The 13,457-nt window shown below is 54.8% G+C and overlaps 1 protein-coding gene across 1 annotated transcript in view; it reads right to left on the minus strand.

The window, feature by feature from the left end:
* NKD1 (NKD inhibitor of WNT signaling pathway 1) overlaps positions 1 to 13,457 on the minus strand; it is an 82,819-nt gene that overhangs the window by 14,339 nt on the left and 55,023 nt on the right. The window contains exon 4 of the mRNA XM_080828663.1: positions 12,183 to 12,249. Coding sequence (XP_080684789.1) covers positions 12,183 to 12,249 — 67 coding nt within the window. The remainder of the gene's footprint in view (positions 1 to 12,182; positions 12,250 to 13,457) is intronic.

Below are 13,457 nucleotides of genomic sequence, written 5' to 3' on the forward strand. Positions count from 1 at the left end.
ATTCCCCCACCCCAAATCTGCCAGAGTCCCACTGAGCCAGAGCAGCTGCCATCGTGGGACCTGATGGGGTACCAGGTCCCAAGGCAGTAGGCACTACTGCCACTCCCATTTAGAAGGCAAGAAGGTCTAGAAGCTCATCAGAGCGAGTCAGGGAGCAGGGTCTCTCCCCATACCCAGCCCTCAGTTCTAGGGGCCCCGAACATCTCCGGCTGGTGCAGCTGAGCTCGGCGTGAGCATCCCGGTTGAGAGGACTGATACTCCGGACCCATATCGTGACCCTGCTCCTGCTGATGGGCTGGGCAACATTGGGCAAGGCACTGGGCTTCTCTGGATCTCAGTCTCCTCGTGGGGAAAGTGGGGATGAGATGGTTTCTTCCTCACAGGGTTATTGGGGTGGGGGGAAGGCAATGAGGAGAGTGCCTCCTTAGCACAGTCGCCTGCATGCAACAGGTGCTCAGTAAAACCTGGGTTTGCCGAAGACAGAGAGGAGCCATGGTCCCAGCTGATAGCTCAGACCCAGATGGTCGCCCTCACCCCAATTCCGCTCCATTGGAGAAACCGTGGTGCTCTCCTGGCCAGCACAGCCCCCCTGCAGGGGTGGTGGGGGGAAGAAGAAAGGAAAACAAAGCCCAGTTCCATCTTCAAAGCTGCAGCCTCCCTCCACAGAGGTCCTGGCTGGAGATGTAAGCCAGCCAGGCTTATCGAAACCAAACTTCAAGTTCAAAGAGAAGTTATCAGAAAACCACCTTCAGGTTCAACACTGCCTTTCAAGTTCCACTTGATAAAACCCAAAGAAAAGAAAGCTCTGTCCCTGCTCCCTCCTCTGGAGCACCCCTCCCAACGTGCAGGCCCTCCCCGCCTCCCCTCCTTCCTCCTCACCCAACGGGGTAGAAAACGCATCCCCCACCGACCACTCACCCTTTTTCTGTGTCTTCTCTAAAGACCACCATGGTCTGGATTGCCTTCTCTTCACCAAGGGGGTCCCTCATCCCATCCCAGCTCAAAACGCCCACCCCCCCCCGGACACCCATGGGGCCAGCCACAGATGGGTGGTAGGACCGGGAGCCATCCTTCCCCAGAGCCCCGGGGGCCAGGAACAAGGACAGTCAGTGCCCTCCACCCCCACCAAAGAAGGCCCTTCTCCCTGTTGCTGTTCCCCGCCCAATGGCCAGAGGAGGTATCAGAGATGTTGGGAAAGCCTAGGAGAGCCCAGGGCCACAGGCAGGGGCTGGGACTCAGCCCTGTTTCCAAACCCACAAGTGAAGCCTCTCAAACAAACATCAACCAGCACCCAGTCCTGCCATCCCTGCACAGCACAGACCACCCCCCACCCATCCATCCTTGGGCTCACGGGCAGGCACAGGAAGGGAAAACAGTGCCCACTTCGGGCTGCCAAGGTCCCACCAACCAGCAAAGAGAACGGCATTTCTGTCGAGATGGGCTTTGGTGCACATTCTGAGCCCATTCGCACCCTCCTACTCCTGCTCAGCCCAGAGATGATCTTCTAGGGGACAAAATTTCAGAGGGACTCAGTATTCTTTAATCATTCACAGTAACAACAGGAGATGCTGCTAATTTGAAAGAGAAAGGAAAGCTGGAGGAACAGGAGAAAAAGGAAGGGAAGGAATGGAGCGAGGAGGCAAGTAAAGCCTTCAAGTTCAAAGACTCATATTCTGATTTTATATCCTACATCCACACCATTGCCTGGAACATACCCTTAGATGACTTAGAACAGAGACTGGCAAGCTATGCCCTGTGAGCCAAACCCAGCCTACCACATGGCCTGTTTCTGTAAATAAAGTTTTATTGGGACACAGTCACGTTCATATGCACTGTGTATAGCTGCTTCACTCTACGATGGCAAAGTTTGGTAATCACAACAGAGACTATGTGGCCCACAAAGCCTAAAAGTTGTACTCTCCTGGCCCTTTATAGAAAAGTTTATGAACTGCGCTTAGGTACCCTTCCCACCAGGGTACCCTGATAAGCAGGGTGCAGGCTGGATTTCACCAGCTGCTCACCTGCATAACTGGAAACTCTTGTGCAGTACACAACCTGCCCAACCATACACAGTAGGCATGGAAGAAAGAAAATGTCAACTCTGAATTCTTCAAACCAGTTCTCAGCTCCGATGAGTCTGGGGGCGGTGTGTGGAGCTCCTTCTCTTTGGAAACTGCTCCCTGTCCCTTCTCACACCACGGCTGCGAGGAGCCTGCTGGCTGTGTTTACCAGATGATGGCTCTCTCCCACATTAGCTCCCAACCTGGCATCTCTCCACCCCCAGCAACTGCCAGATTAAATGCATTACTTGACCATCTTCACCCGGCTCCCTTTGATGTTCCCTTCTCAAGCTTCAAAATACCTTTTGGAGGGAGATCAGACAGCATTAAACAGAATTACTAATTAATTAAGCAAAGTTAAATTTTAAACACTGTTTGTTGTGTTAGCCAAAAGCCTGAACAGAACAGACTTTTTTCCTCCACTGAGATCAAAGACAGTCTCTTCCCTGTCCCTCCCCCAGTTTAAAAAGAAGAGGGGGCTGGGGAGGAAGAGAGGGAAAGAAGAGAGTACAGAGGAGCCCCAAGGAGCAAGGAAAGACCTGAGTGAGGATGGTCAGGTTGGTCGTTGGGGGTGATCATGAGGTCTGGACTCCCAGCCCTCACCCCGCACCCACAGTCCCAATGGGAGGCATCAACAGCTCATCTGGGACCACATGCTGGGAGAGCCCCAGTCACTTCCTCCAGCCTGTTTAGCCTGGCAAATAGCAGTGACCCAGGGAGCAGGATGGCACAGCCCACCCAGCCCGAGCTGCCAACAGCCGAGAAGATGGCTATAAAGTAAAACAGATCTGCTTCCCGCAGCCCCACCCTCCCTGGCACCCAGGCAGGACCAGCCCCTCAGGGCTCTTCCCAGGGTGGTGAGGGGGTGGGTTTAGGGTCATCTGAGAGGCAGGGTATGCACTGTACAACCCTAGGGGGCACCATTCACAGGCTGGACCTTAAACGCTTGTATATTGTCAGTGACATTTTTGGGGACAGATGGCAGAAAGGTGTCTTGAGGTGGGGGTTGGGGGATGGGGGGGAGCTCCTTTCTCTACTTTGCATGAATCCGTTTACTGCAAGTGGAGTGCGGTCTCTTCCCATCCGGCCCAGCATTTCATTCTGCACAATCTCATCTGGGATCTTCCGTTCCTTCCCAGGAGCCTGCCACATCCTTGGCGGCCAGACTGCAAGTCTCCTGGGATTCGGGATCCTGCCGGCTAGCGCCCCTGGGACACCCACAGCACAGGCACAGGGCAGCCAATCCACGCCAGCTGCATAACAAACACACCATAAATTCTGCCTTGATTGACATTGGGATCTGGCATGAGAAAGGGGGTGGCTGAGGCTAAAATTCAAACTCTGGATGAGAGGAGCAAACACTGGCATATTTTAACATGATCCAGAAAGGCCAGGTTGATCATAAACTTAGGAAGTAGGGACAAATCTGAAATCCCATTATGACTATTATCAGTCCCCCTCCCACCCCTTGAGACCAGAAATGACTAACACACAGACGGGCAGTTCTCTCCGCCCAGTTACCTGCCACATAATTCTCAGTCGATAGAACGGAAGATCTAACACAAGCCAGAGCCTCCTTGCTGGAATCTGGACACCCGCCCTAATGTCTTCACAGGCCCTTCTCAATTGTCTGAGTGCAGATTATCTGCTGCAAATATTTTAGTCTTGGGGTGGCTCGCCAGGATGTTTCTGACTCCCCAGCCCTCCATCAGCAGCTGTTAGAGGGAATGCAGATGAATTTTAATATTAGCCTCTGCCAAAAATAATTAGGCGGGTAAATGGGCTGCCAGCAAAAAGAGAAAGATATCATATGTGCATTCCAGGCCAAATGGTTTCTCGCATCATTTGTGTGAGGCTCTCCTGCGGGAGCGAGGGTCCAAGAGATGCGCAAATATGTTCATTCACGGGCACAGCAGTGGGCTGGTGAGGTTAGTGGGTACGTGCTTTATTCCATTAGGGCCTGTTACAAAGACCAGGCCGGGTAAGTTCCTGTTTGTATCTTCTCAAAGAGGAAACTCACCTTAAAAAACAAAATGGATCAGGACGCCTGGGTGGCTCAGTCAGTTGAGCCACTGCCTTCAGCTCAGGTCATGATCCCAGGGTCCTGGGATCGAGTCCCACATCTGGCTCCTTGCTCAGCGGAGAGCCTGTTTCTCTCTCCGCCTCTGCCTGCCACTCTGCCTGCTTGTGTGCTCTCTCTCTCTCTCTCTATGACAAATAAATAAAATCTTAAAAAAAAAAAATGGACTGAGCCATGTATTTGCCACTAAAACTGATCTGCCTGCTGCTGTCTCTTGGCCCCATCTCTCCACTGATCTGCTTTTTAGTTTCTGACCCAGCCGTGCTCTCGTGCTGTTATCCCTGCCAAGAACACTCATCCCGGCTTGCCGGCTCCTGCTTACCCTTCGGGTCCTCAGCTTAGGCCCTCCAACTTCCGAGAAGCTGCCTGCAAGCCCCCGGGGGCTAGGTCAGGGTTCCCTGCTCAGTGAGTCTGTCTTACTCCACATTATCGTTTTTCTGTTAATTTGATCTTCCTCAAGTAGCCCCAAGAGACGGCATAGTGCCTGTCACACCACATCTAGGTGCATCAACACTGCCCACATCCTCCTCCTCACCATCATCATCAAAATGAGACAACAGTCAGTAGCACAAGTGGGATTTGAACCCGGATGTGTAGAAACAGAAGAATGAAAATCCCCATTTCCTGACTCCCCAGCCCCTGGTCTCTCCACTTCACTCAATAGTAGACACCTGCTCCTGCGTGTCCTGCCACCCTCGTCCCCCTTCTGAGAAGAGCATTTCGGGTTTCCTCTGGCAGGCTACCCCTCTCCCATCTCAATCTACATGGTTTACGGAGGGCCGACCCCACCCCGGCTTTGGGGATGCACCCAGCACCCAGCCCTGACACCATGAATTTCATCCTGACGGCCACTCGGGCAGCTCCTAGGTCAGTACCAGAGGGTGTATCCTGAAGCCAGCGATGCAGAGCCCGTGGGCCCCTCACTTGCACGGTCCCTGGCCACCTGTTCCCATAGTCATTGGGTTCTCGGATACTTTCAAAATTAGGTATTTTAACCTCAACTGGTTACAACCACCATCTCTCTCCATTCTGACTCCCAAATGTCCTAATGCATCACGCAGTGTTGGGGTGAACAGGCGTTTCTGTAATTGAGCTAAGGGAAGGTTGAGTGGGAGATATATTTATTTAGGTTTACCAGATGGAGCTGTCATCTGGTTCAGAGTTATCAAAGATCTGTGTAAACCAATCAATAAATAAAAGACCCATGTATTCTTTTCTTAAAGACAGCCCCCAAACGGGATGAAGGTCAGGGTCCACACAACCTAGATCCACCTGGCAAGAAGCAAACTTTTGCAACAAGTACTGAGACTTGGGGGCCGTCCTCCACCTGACGCAGCTGAGCTCAGACGATGGGAGTGCCCAGAGTTGGGTAGTCGCCCTTGGCCACCGTAGTGGGAGAGACAAACACAGGGGCAGAGGGAGAGGTGAGAGAGGGAAGGGGAGAGGGAGAGAGGGAGTGGATATGTGTATGGAGCTCCAGGACCCAGCTGGCCCTTTTTAGGCAAGATCTACGCTAGGATTTTTCAAGATCGCCAGCCAAAGCTTCGGCACATTTGAGTTGAGTGTCCAAAGAACCCCAAGAATCCCGACTTAACTCTGAGCTCCTGCTTATCGGGACAAAAACCACCACCGCCCAAAGAGGAATTGGCCTAACGCGGCAGGATTCCCCAAGGTAGTTTCTGGCACTTTCTACCAGTGGGTGTCTACCCCCTCCTGATTCCAGACATGCCAGCCTGGGTTTTCCTCCTCCACGGTCTTCCCTCCCAGGCTGCATTTTACTGTAGGGAGATCTTATTTAAGGACCAGCTATGACTGAGGGGATAAAAGAGAAAGAAAGAAAAAACCCTTCCCAACAAATAGCATTTTGGCCTTTTCCCTCACCAGAGCCTAAGGTTGATGGCCACTCTGCTCTGAGGTTTGAATCGGGTTGAAACGGAACATCTGTTCAGGGAGGGAGTGGGAAACGCCGGCAGAGAGGGAGCAGGAAAGAGAAAAAAGCTTTTTTGGGCTAAAAATACCATGTCCCTTCTACTCCCCGCCCAAGTTAAAACATGTGATGAAATTCAACTTTTAAAATCTAACCCCGAGCTACTTGAAACTACTAAAGCCTCCTCGGTATCTGACACGAGTCAGAATTTCCACTGTTCCAGCTGAGCTTTTATGAAAAACAGACTGGAGAGAAGCCGCTGTCACCCGGGCCGCTGGGGGGACTGCCGCCGCCCAGTGGAGTCCGGCTCGCTGACACTCACAGGAGGACAGGCTCTGAACTGAGAGCGCACAGCCAGCAGGGCGTGGGCCGCCTGCCCTCCATTGGGGGCGGGGGCAGGGGCGGAGGGGGGGTGGTCCCTGCTGCTCCTTGGTTACCTCCTCCTCCTCTCCAACTTCCAGGGAACCACCGGCCAGCCCCCGTGATTGATGGGACTTTGCGGGGGAGATGTCCTTAGAAGTCCTCCCTCTCCCTGGCTCTGGCTGTCTCCCCTCTCCCGGCTGCTCCCTGACATCCAGACTCAGTGTCCAACTGTCTGTCTACTTGGCATCTCTCCTGGGATGTCCCACAGCCCCTGATGATCAGCCTTCACTGTCGCCGGCCCAAAATGCCACCTCCAAAGGGGCCCCCGCCTTGCCGTTGGTCCTTAAGCCAGGAGTCCATGGTGGGGGGAGATGCCCAGGATCCCTTTCTTTCCCTCACTCACCCCCTCCCCCTCCTCCCATCTCCCACACCAACCTCCAGGCCCACCCACTTCTGTCCAGCCCTATGTCCCCCATGTTAGGCCGATGCCATCACCCTGGCCCACACGGCTGGAATCCGGTCATTGCCATGGCCTCCTTCCTCCTCCCGCCGCAGGGCCCATCGTTCCAAGAAGCCACAAGTTCTCTGTTAAGCACGGCTTACAAGTATCCAACGCTTTCTCTTCAAAAGCAGCCTACAAGCAGGCGCATGGTCCCACCCTGGCTGACTGGCCCCGCCTTGTCCCCGATGTCCCCTTCTGCTGCATAGGCCTCCCTTTTGTGCTTCCCTAAACCCCAGGTTCTTTCTCCCTTGGGGTTCTGCTTGCTTGCTCCTCCTGGCTGCTCTCCCTTCACACCCTCCGTGGCTGCCTCCTTCCCAGCGCCTGCATCTCGGCCGACACGTCACCTTCTCAGAGAGGACATGCCACCCTCTGCCCTTCACCAGGTTTTACCTCTTGGCCGGGCGCCACTACCAGAAACTTGCACGGTCCCTCCCGCATCCCTCGTGTGACACCCTGCCAGCAGGGGCTCAGTGACTACTCCCCGAAGGAGGAGGAGTTAGAGGCCTGAGTTCTGTTCTCAGTCTGCTGTGTGACCTTGGGCAGGTCACATCCCCTCTCTGGGACTCGGTTTTCCAACTACAAATGAGGAGGACCGATGGCCTCCTGAGGGCTCCTCGGGTCTATGAGTGGCGGATCCATCACACCTGGGGGCCGGGACAAAGGGACAGGGCCCGAGGGGGAGTACATGGGACCTGCCCAGGGGGCCCGAAGGAGGGGACTGCCTGACTTCAGGACTCGGTGCTGTTGACTTCATTCTTCCAGGGAGTATGTGCTGAGCACGTAAAGCATGCCAGACTCTGTGTCACGCACTGGGAGGGGAAGAAGAGGTTCTAATAGGATTAGAGAAGCTTTGAAAATAGGTCTTCTTTGATCTGGACTAGTAAATAATTATAAACACCAGTTGGCTCCTCTTCAAGAAGGGACCCGTGGAACAAGACTCCTGCCAGCTCCCGTACGCTGGGCACTTACTCCGTACCCGGCTCCTCTCTGCGCTCACGTAAACCACCTCACCGTCCTCACGGCACCCCACACGAGGGCTCCAATGACCCCCAACAAGGAAAATGAAAACCAGAGAGGTGAAGCGATTCACCCAAAGTCACCCAGAGAGTGGCGGTTAAAGCCAGGCCGGATCCGGGGTCGGACTTGCAAATCCCCAAAAAGCCCGAATAAAGGTAGCAAGGTGCCTCTCGCAGATTCGGAGGCAGTGGCAGTGAGACAAATTTCGGGTCCCATGAGCAGTCAGATGGGTCCTGAGCTCAGACTGGGGGCTACGCAGACCCCCAGGGCCTTAGGCCCCCCAGCACCACCACCCTGCTTGGCAAGACCCTCTATTCTAATGAATCCATCCAGGGGCTGGGGAAGTGAGGACCCCCATAGGCCCAGTCAAGCCAAACCCAGGCTGGGGGAAAGGCCTGGGCCCCCCAGGGGGAAGTGTCACCTGACTTCAAGCCCCCTGGAGTCAGCTTTCTAGAGAAGCCTGGGAGACAGCAATGCACCTGCTTCCAGCCCCAAGGGGCGAGGTTGGAGGATAGGAAACAGACACGGTGTTGGGGGTCTGTGGCCAGAAATCAGAATCGAGCCACTGGGAGGGGTGGGAACATCCCCGAGTGGAAGGGAGAGAGGGGACCCAGAGAAGAGGGACTTGTGACCATGTATAGGTCTTTCCCTTCCCAAGGGCACAGAGCAAAAGCTTCCCTGAGTGTGGGGAGGGCACCCCCAGACACAACACTTCCGGGGTGGGGGGCATTCGGGGTAAGGAGGTCCTGCCCAATAATTTGTACCTCAGGCCACAAGCCATGGGCTGCCACCACCTGTCGTGAGGCCCAACAGACCAGGAGATGGGGAAGCCAGGTGGGGACCCAGTGAAGTATGGGGTGGCCCTCCCCTGTGCTCAGAGCCCTGCTGGGTCAGCAGAGGGAGGGTCCCCTCTCCCCTCCTCCCCTGCAAAGCCTACCGCGTGTCCCGCCTCTGCCACGCCCAGCCAGCTCTTGGAGCTTGGGACTTTTGATGTTTACTTTGTTCTCTCCACAGTTCAAAAGGAGCTCCGCAGCCCTCGCACCAAGCCCAGACTTAATCTGCCATCCCGAGAGCTCCCAGCTGGCCAGTTAAGGCGGTTAAGATGCTGGATTAGGGCCGGCTTTACATAACAACGCAGGAGCTAAAGCCGTCCTCTCCGGGGATGGCTAAAAGACTTCTTTTTATCTTCACGCCTCAGATGGCCTTTTTTCTCCCTTAAACAGCCCTCCAGCCCGCCAAGAGGCAATGAACTTGGCCAACACGAAGACAAAGAAGAGATTCAGGATTCGGAGTGCTCTCGCTAGGCCCAGACCACAGAGGGACGTGCCCCAGGGCCAGGTGGATGCTTCTCCGTGGCCTCGGCTGTGGCCATGGGTGACCAGGGAAGCACAGACAGTCATGGGCCCAGCATCCCTCCCAGGAGTGTCGGAGCTGGGCGGGCCGGCCCAGGTGCAAACCTGAGCAGCCTCTCTCTTTCCACCTCTTCTACTCATCGTTTTCCCTTTTTAAATCTGCCGTGAGTCTTTCAATTCATTCTTCTAGGGAAAGTTAAAACATTCATCCCTGTTAACACTACAGTCCTCTTGGAGAGCTCTTTCCGGTTTTAGCATCCTCCTCCCACATCCGAGAGGAGCTCCTGTCTTTGCCTGTCGAGCCCTCCAGCCACACAGTAACATGCACGCAGTCTCCACTCACACACGTAGGAAACACAGAGCATCGTCTCATGCCCCTTTTGGCGTAAAACATACCGGCCAGGGCACACTGTGTTTCTCCGCAGCCTGATGTTTTATGTTCTCTGCTTCGGTGTAAAGTGTTGTTTGAAGAAAGAAGCCAAAAACCTAGACCACCAACAACTTAGTCCGACCCCCTAGTGGGTAAAGTGAGGCAGGAAAGTGGCTCCCAATCCCCTCCCTCCTGAGTGATGTCCCTGGACATCACCAGGGACTAGCAAGGTGCCCGGGCCACCCTCTGAGCCTGGCATGCAGCTAGTGGGCCATGGGGTCAGACCTAGTGCCGTCAAGCTGACACCATTTCCCCGGCAGGCGCTGGGACTCCTCGGGCACCCCACCTTCATCCCCGATCCATCGGCCAATGTTTGTGAGCGCTGCCCTCCCCCCACCGCGGGGCTTCCCTCTCCCTGCGAGGAGCCCACGTCCTCTGCGCACCCACAAAGCCCAGCTCCACGTCCCCACTCATCACGTGACAGAGGGCGAGGAGGCCCAGAGCTGGGGGGATCTGGCCGCGATCCACAGCGGGCTGTGACCAGAGCTTAGGGGAGCCCGGTCTAGGCACTCCTCAAGCCAGCATTCCTTCTACGTCATTACAACAGGACCCACGCTCGGAATGCACACGGCGAACAGAGTAACCCCCCCCTCCAGAGCGAAGTAGATTCTGTGGGTAGGCCATTCTGCGTCTGTTTGCAGGGAAAGACATCTCATTTGAAGTCAATTACACGGTTGTAAACTGAGCCGCGATGGACAGAGAAGTGCCTCATTTGGGGCAGTAATGAGGGGCTCAGTACAAGATGGACAGACAGACGACGATTGGAGGATGGGTCAGTGGATGAATGGATGAAGCGATGAATGACGAGGGATGAACGCCCGGGCAGAGGAGGGAGTATGGATGACTCAGAACAGCCAGGCTGGGGGACGGGGGACAGGAGAGTAGGGAGACCCATGGACCGATGGATGGATGGGTGGGGCATGGCCAGCGGGTGGGTGGGTGGTGGGTCGGTGAGGGGTGAGGGATAGGTGAATGAAGGGACAGACGGACGGGTGGCTGGTTGGATGGGTAGCGAGTGGGGGATGGACAGAGCAGGTGGAGGGATGGATGAACAAGAGAATGAACTTGGTAATGAGTCACTATGCGAATGAGCAGGAAATGAATACATAACTGGAATGAGAAACGAAGTCCATGGAATCAATGTCTGGGGTCACTTTAACCCCCAGGGCTTATATCCTACCCAATTTTACCTGACCCCCCAGATCTCAAAGCACCAACTCCTGGCTCTATGGAGCCAAAGATGAGAGGGGAGACTTGGCATAGCCAAGGAGAATGACAGAAGCAAAGCAGATGCTCTGAGTGCCATCACCAGCGCTGCAGGTGAATGGCCCGCAGCCCGCACAAAGTCTGCCATCCACGGGACTCCCCCCAACACTTGATTCAGAACCTGCTCATATCTGAGCAAAGTTTAACAGATCCTGAGTCCCAGCCTGCCTCCAACTCCTGAGCAACCGAGTGAATCTCTTGAAACAGTCTCCTTCTTCTGCTTCTCAAAGTCTAACGTGCACACGAGCTGGTGGGGGGGGCTCTTTGAGGGCAGATGGCCAGGGGCTGACAGCTCGCAGGTGGCACACGGTCACAGTCCTCAGGCCTGGCCCAGGCTCCCCTCAAGAAACTCTTGGCACTCTCTGCTCTCCTCTGAAGGTCCTAGAGGGCCCCAAGGCCTAGATCCCCCTCCCCGCCAAGACCCTTGCCTCCCCACCCCACCCCGGCTCTCCTGCAAGCTGCCTGTCCTCACCTCCACCGCAAGGCTCCTACCAACCTAAGGCTTCCCCAGTTCAGTGATGCTCTTCCCTGAGTATAAAATGGAAATGCCATCCCACTTAGCAAATGCTGCCGTCTGTCCTTCGTACCCGCGCAGAGAGTCAAGCAGGGAGAAGGCTCCCATTCCCACTCTCTAAATGTGGAAACCAAGGCTCTTCTAGGAAGGTGGTGCGCCCTGCCCGAAGTCAAGTGAGGACGCCTGTGGCCAGCCGGCCCTCTGCTCCAGGATCCTCGTCCTTCTACAACAAGGGCCTCCCCTTGAACAAAGTCAGGAGCCAGAGCTACAGACGTGAGAGGGGAGGGGGCAGTGGGGGGCTGTTGGTAGGCAAGCTTGTGCTTCAAGTGAGTGATGCGAACTGAGAATCAGGGAAATAGGACGGCTACTTTACGTAGTGCTTACATTATGGTCACTCCCCGCAGTGGGAAAGCTGAGCTAAAATAACGTATTCCCAGCCAATACGGAGGGGGGCCAGGACGTGGGCCTCAGGAGCCTGGCTCCACTCTGGGCTCGGACCATGAAGAACACTCCCTTCTTGCTTGTCACCCTACCATCCACACTGACAGTTGGGGTCCCGTCCTCCACCTGGTCTGCAGATTTTTCTGGAGGGTGCCCAGGGTACGTGGTAGACCAGATGGCCCCTTTCCCATCTCACTGTGCCCTGGGAAGAGAGTGATGGACTTCAGTACCTTCTAGCCGAAAGTCTTCCTCTTCCTCCTCACTGAGCGTGTCTCTGAAAACCTCTCCCACGAGCTCCTAGAGGAAGACAAAGCAGGGACGTTAAGTAAGTATCCGACAGAGTCAAGGAGGAACCCAGTATTGGGATGGTGTCCCGAACGTGTGCCTGGCTGGTTGCAAGGAAGCAGGGGTCCTGCCCTGATTCTTCTGATGGGAATTTAGGTCAGCTCTGGTGGATCCTCTTGCTTGAAAAGTGGATTGTCACCATGCTTTTTAAGAAGTAGCTTTTCTCAGCCTACAGCTCACTATGATACTGCATGCTTCTCTCTCAGAAAGGAAGTTGCACCAAAAAGACAGAGACAAGATGAGAAAACGTCCTTCCTCTATCCCTCAGAGTCAATGTTGGTGGACTCAGGACCAAAAAGCCTCCCCTGTGGGCCCCAGGAAGGGATCTCAGTGTGACTCTTTCCCCCAGCAGAGGGTCCCAGGCAGGCTGTCTCCATGGGTTTGCCAAGAGGGCCTGGTGTGGGGGCGCCTGGGTGGCTCAGCCAGTTGGGTGTCTGCCTTCGGCTCAGGTCACAACCTCGGGATCCTGGGATCGAGTCCCGCCTTGGGCTCTCTGATCAATGGGCAGTCTGCTTCTCCTTCTCGCTCTGCCCCCAACTTGTGCTCACTTACACACACACTCTCTCTCAAATAAGTAAATAAAATCTTAAAAAAAAAAAGAGGGCCTGGTGTGCACAGGAGTGGGTCTCTATTGCCCCTAACATTACTCCCCCGACTCTCCAGCATCACATTCAGCAAACTGCATGCTCAGCTTCCTGAGTGATCTTTGGACATGCCTGCCACCTCTCCCCAGTGCGCACACCTTCTAGAACCTACCCTGGTCTTGCACTGCCTTGCCCTGTGCTCCACGTGTGAGTTCAAGACGCCCAGTGGCCGAGTCGCTCCCAACCAGCCTGGTCAGGCTGCCACTCAGGCGTTGTCAGGTTGACACAGGCAGTCTGGTTAGCCCACAGGCTGTGAAGTTTCTGGAATGTCCACAAAGGGGCTACCTATCTCGCCCTACCCCTGCAGGAGGACCCTAGATATGGAAGAAGCAAGATCAGCACTTGTCAGACCGTATTCTGCATTATTGGGATTCTGCCAATAAGAGTTCTGTGATCAAAAAAAAAAAGATTGTTTTCATGTCAGACACGATCCCTTACTGAAGTGTTTACTATGGTAACAGACACTGAATATCCACACGGTTAACTTCTACTGCGTTCCTCAAACCTACTGAGACC

Source organism: Martes martes (genome assembly GCF_963455335.1).
Source record: "Martes martes genome assembly, chromosome: 17".
Taxonomy (NCBI): Eukaryota; Metazoa; Chordata; class Mammalia; order Carnivora; family Mustelidae; genus Martes; species Martes martes.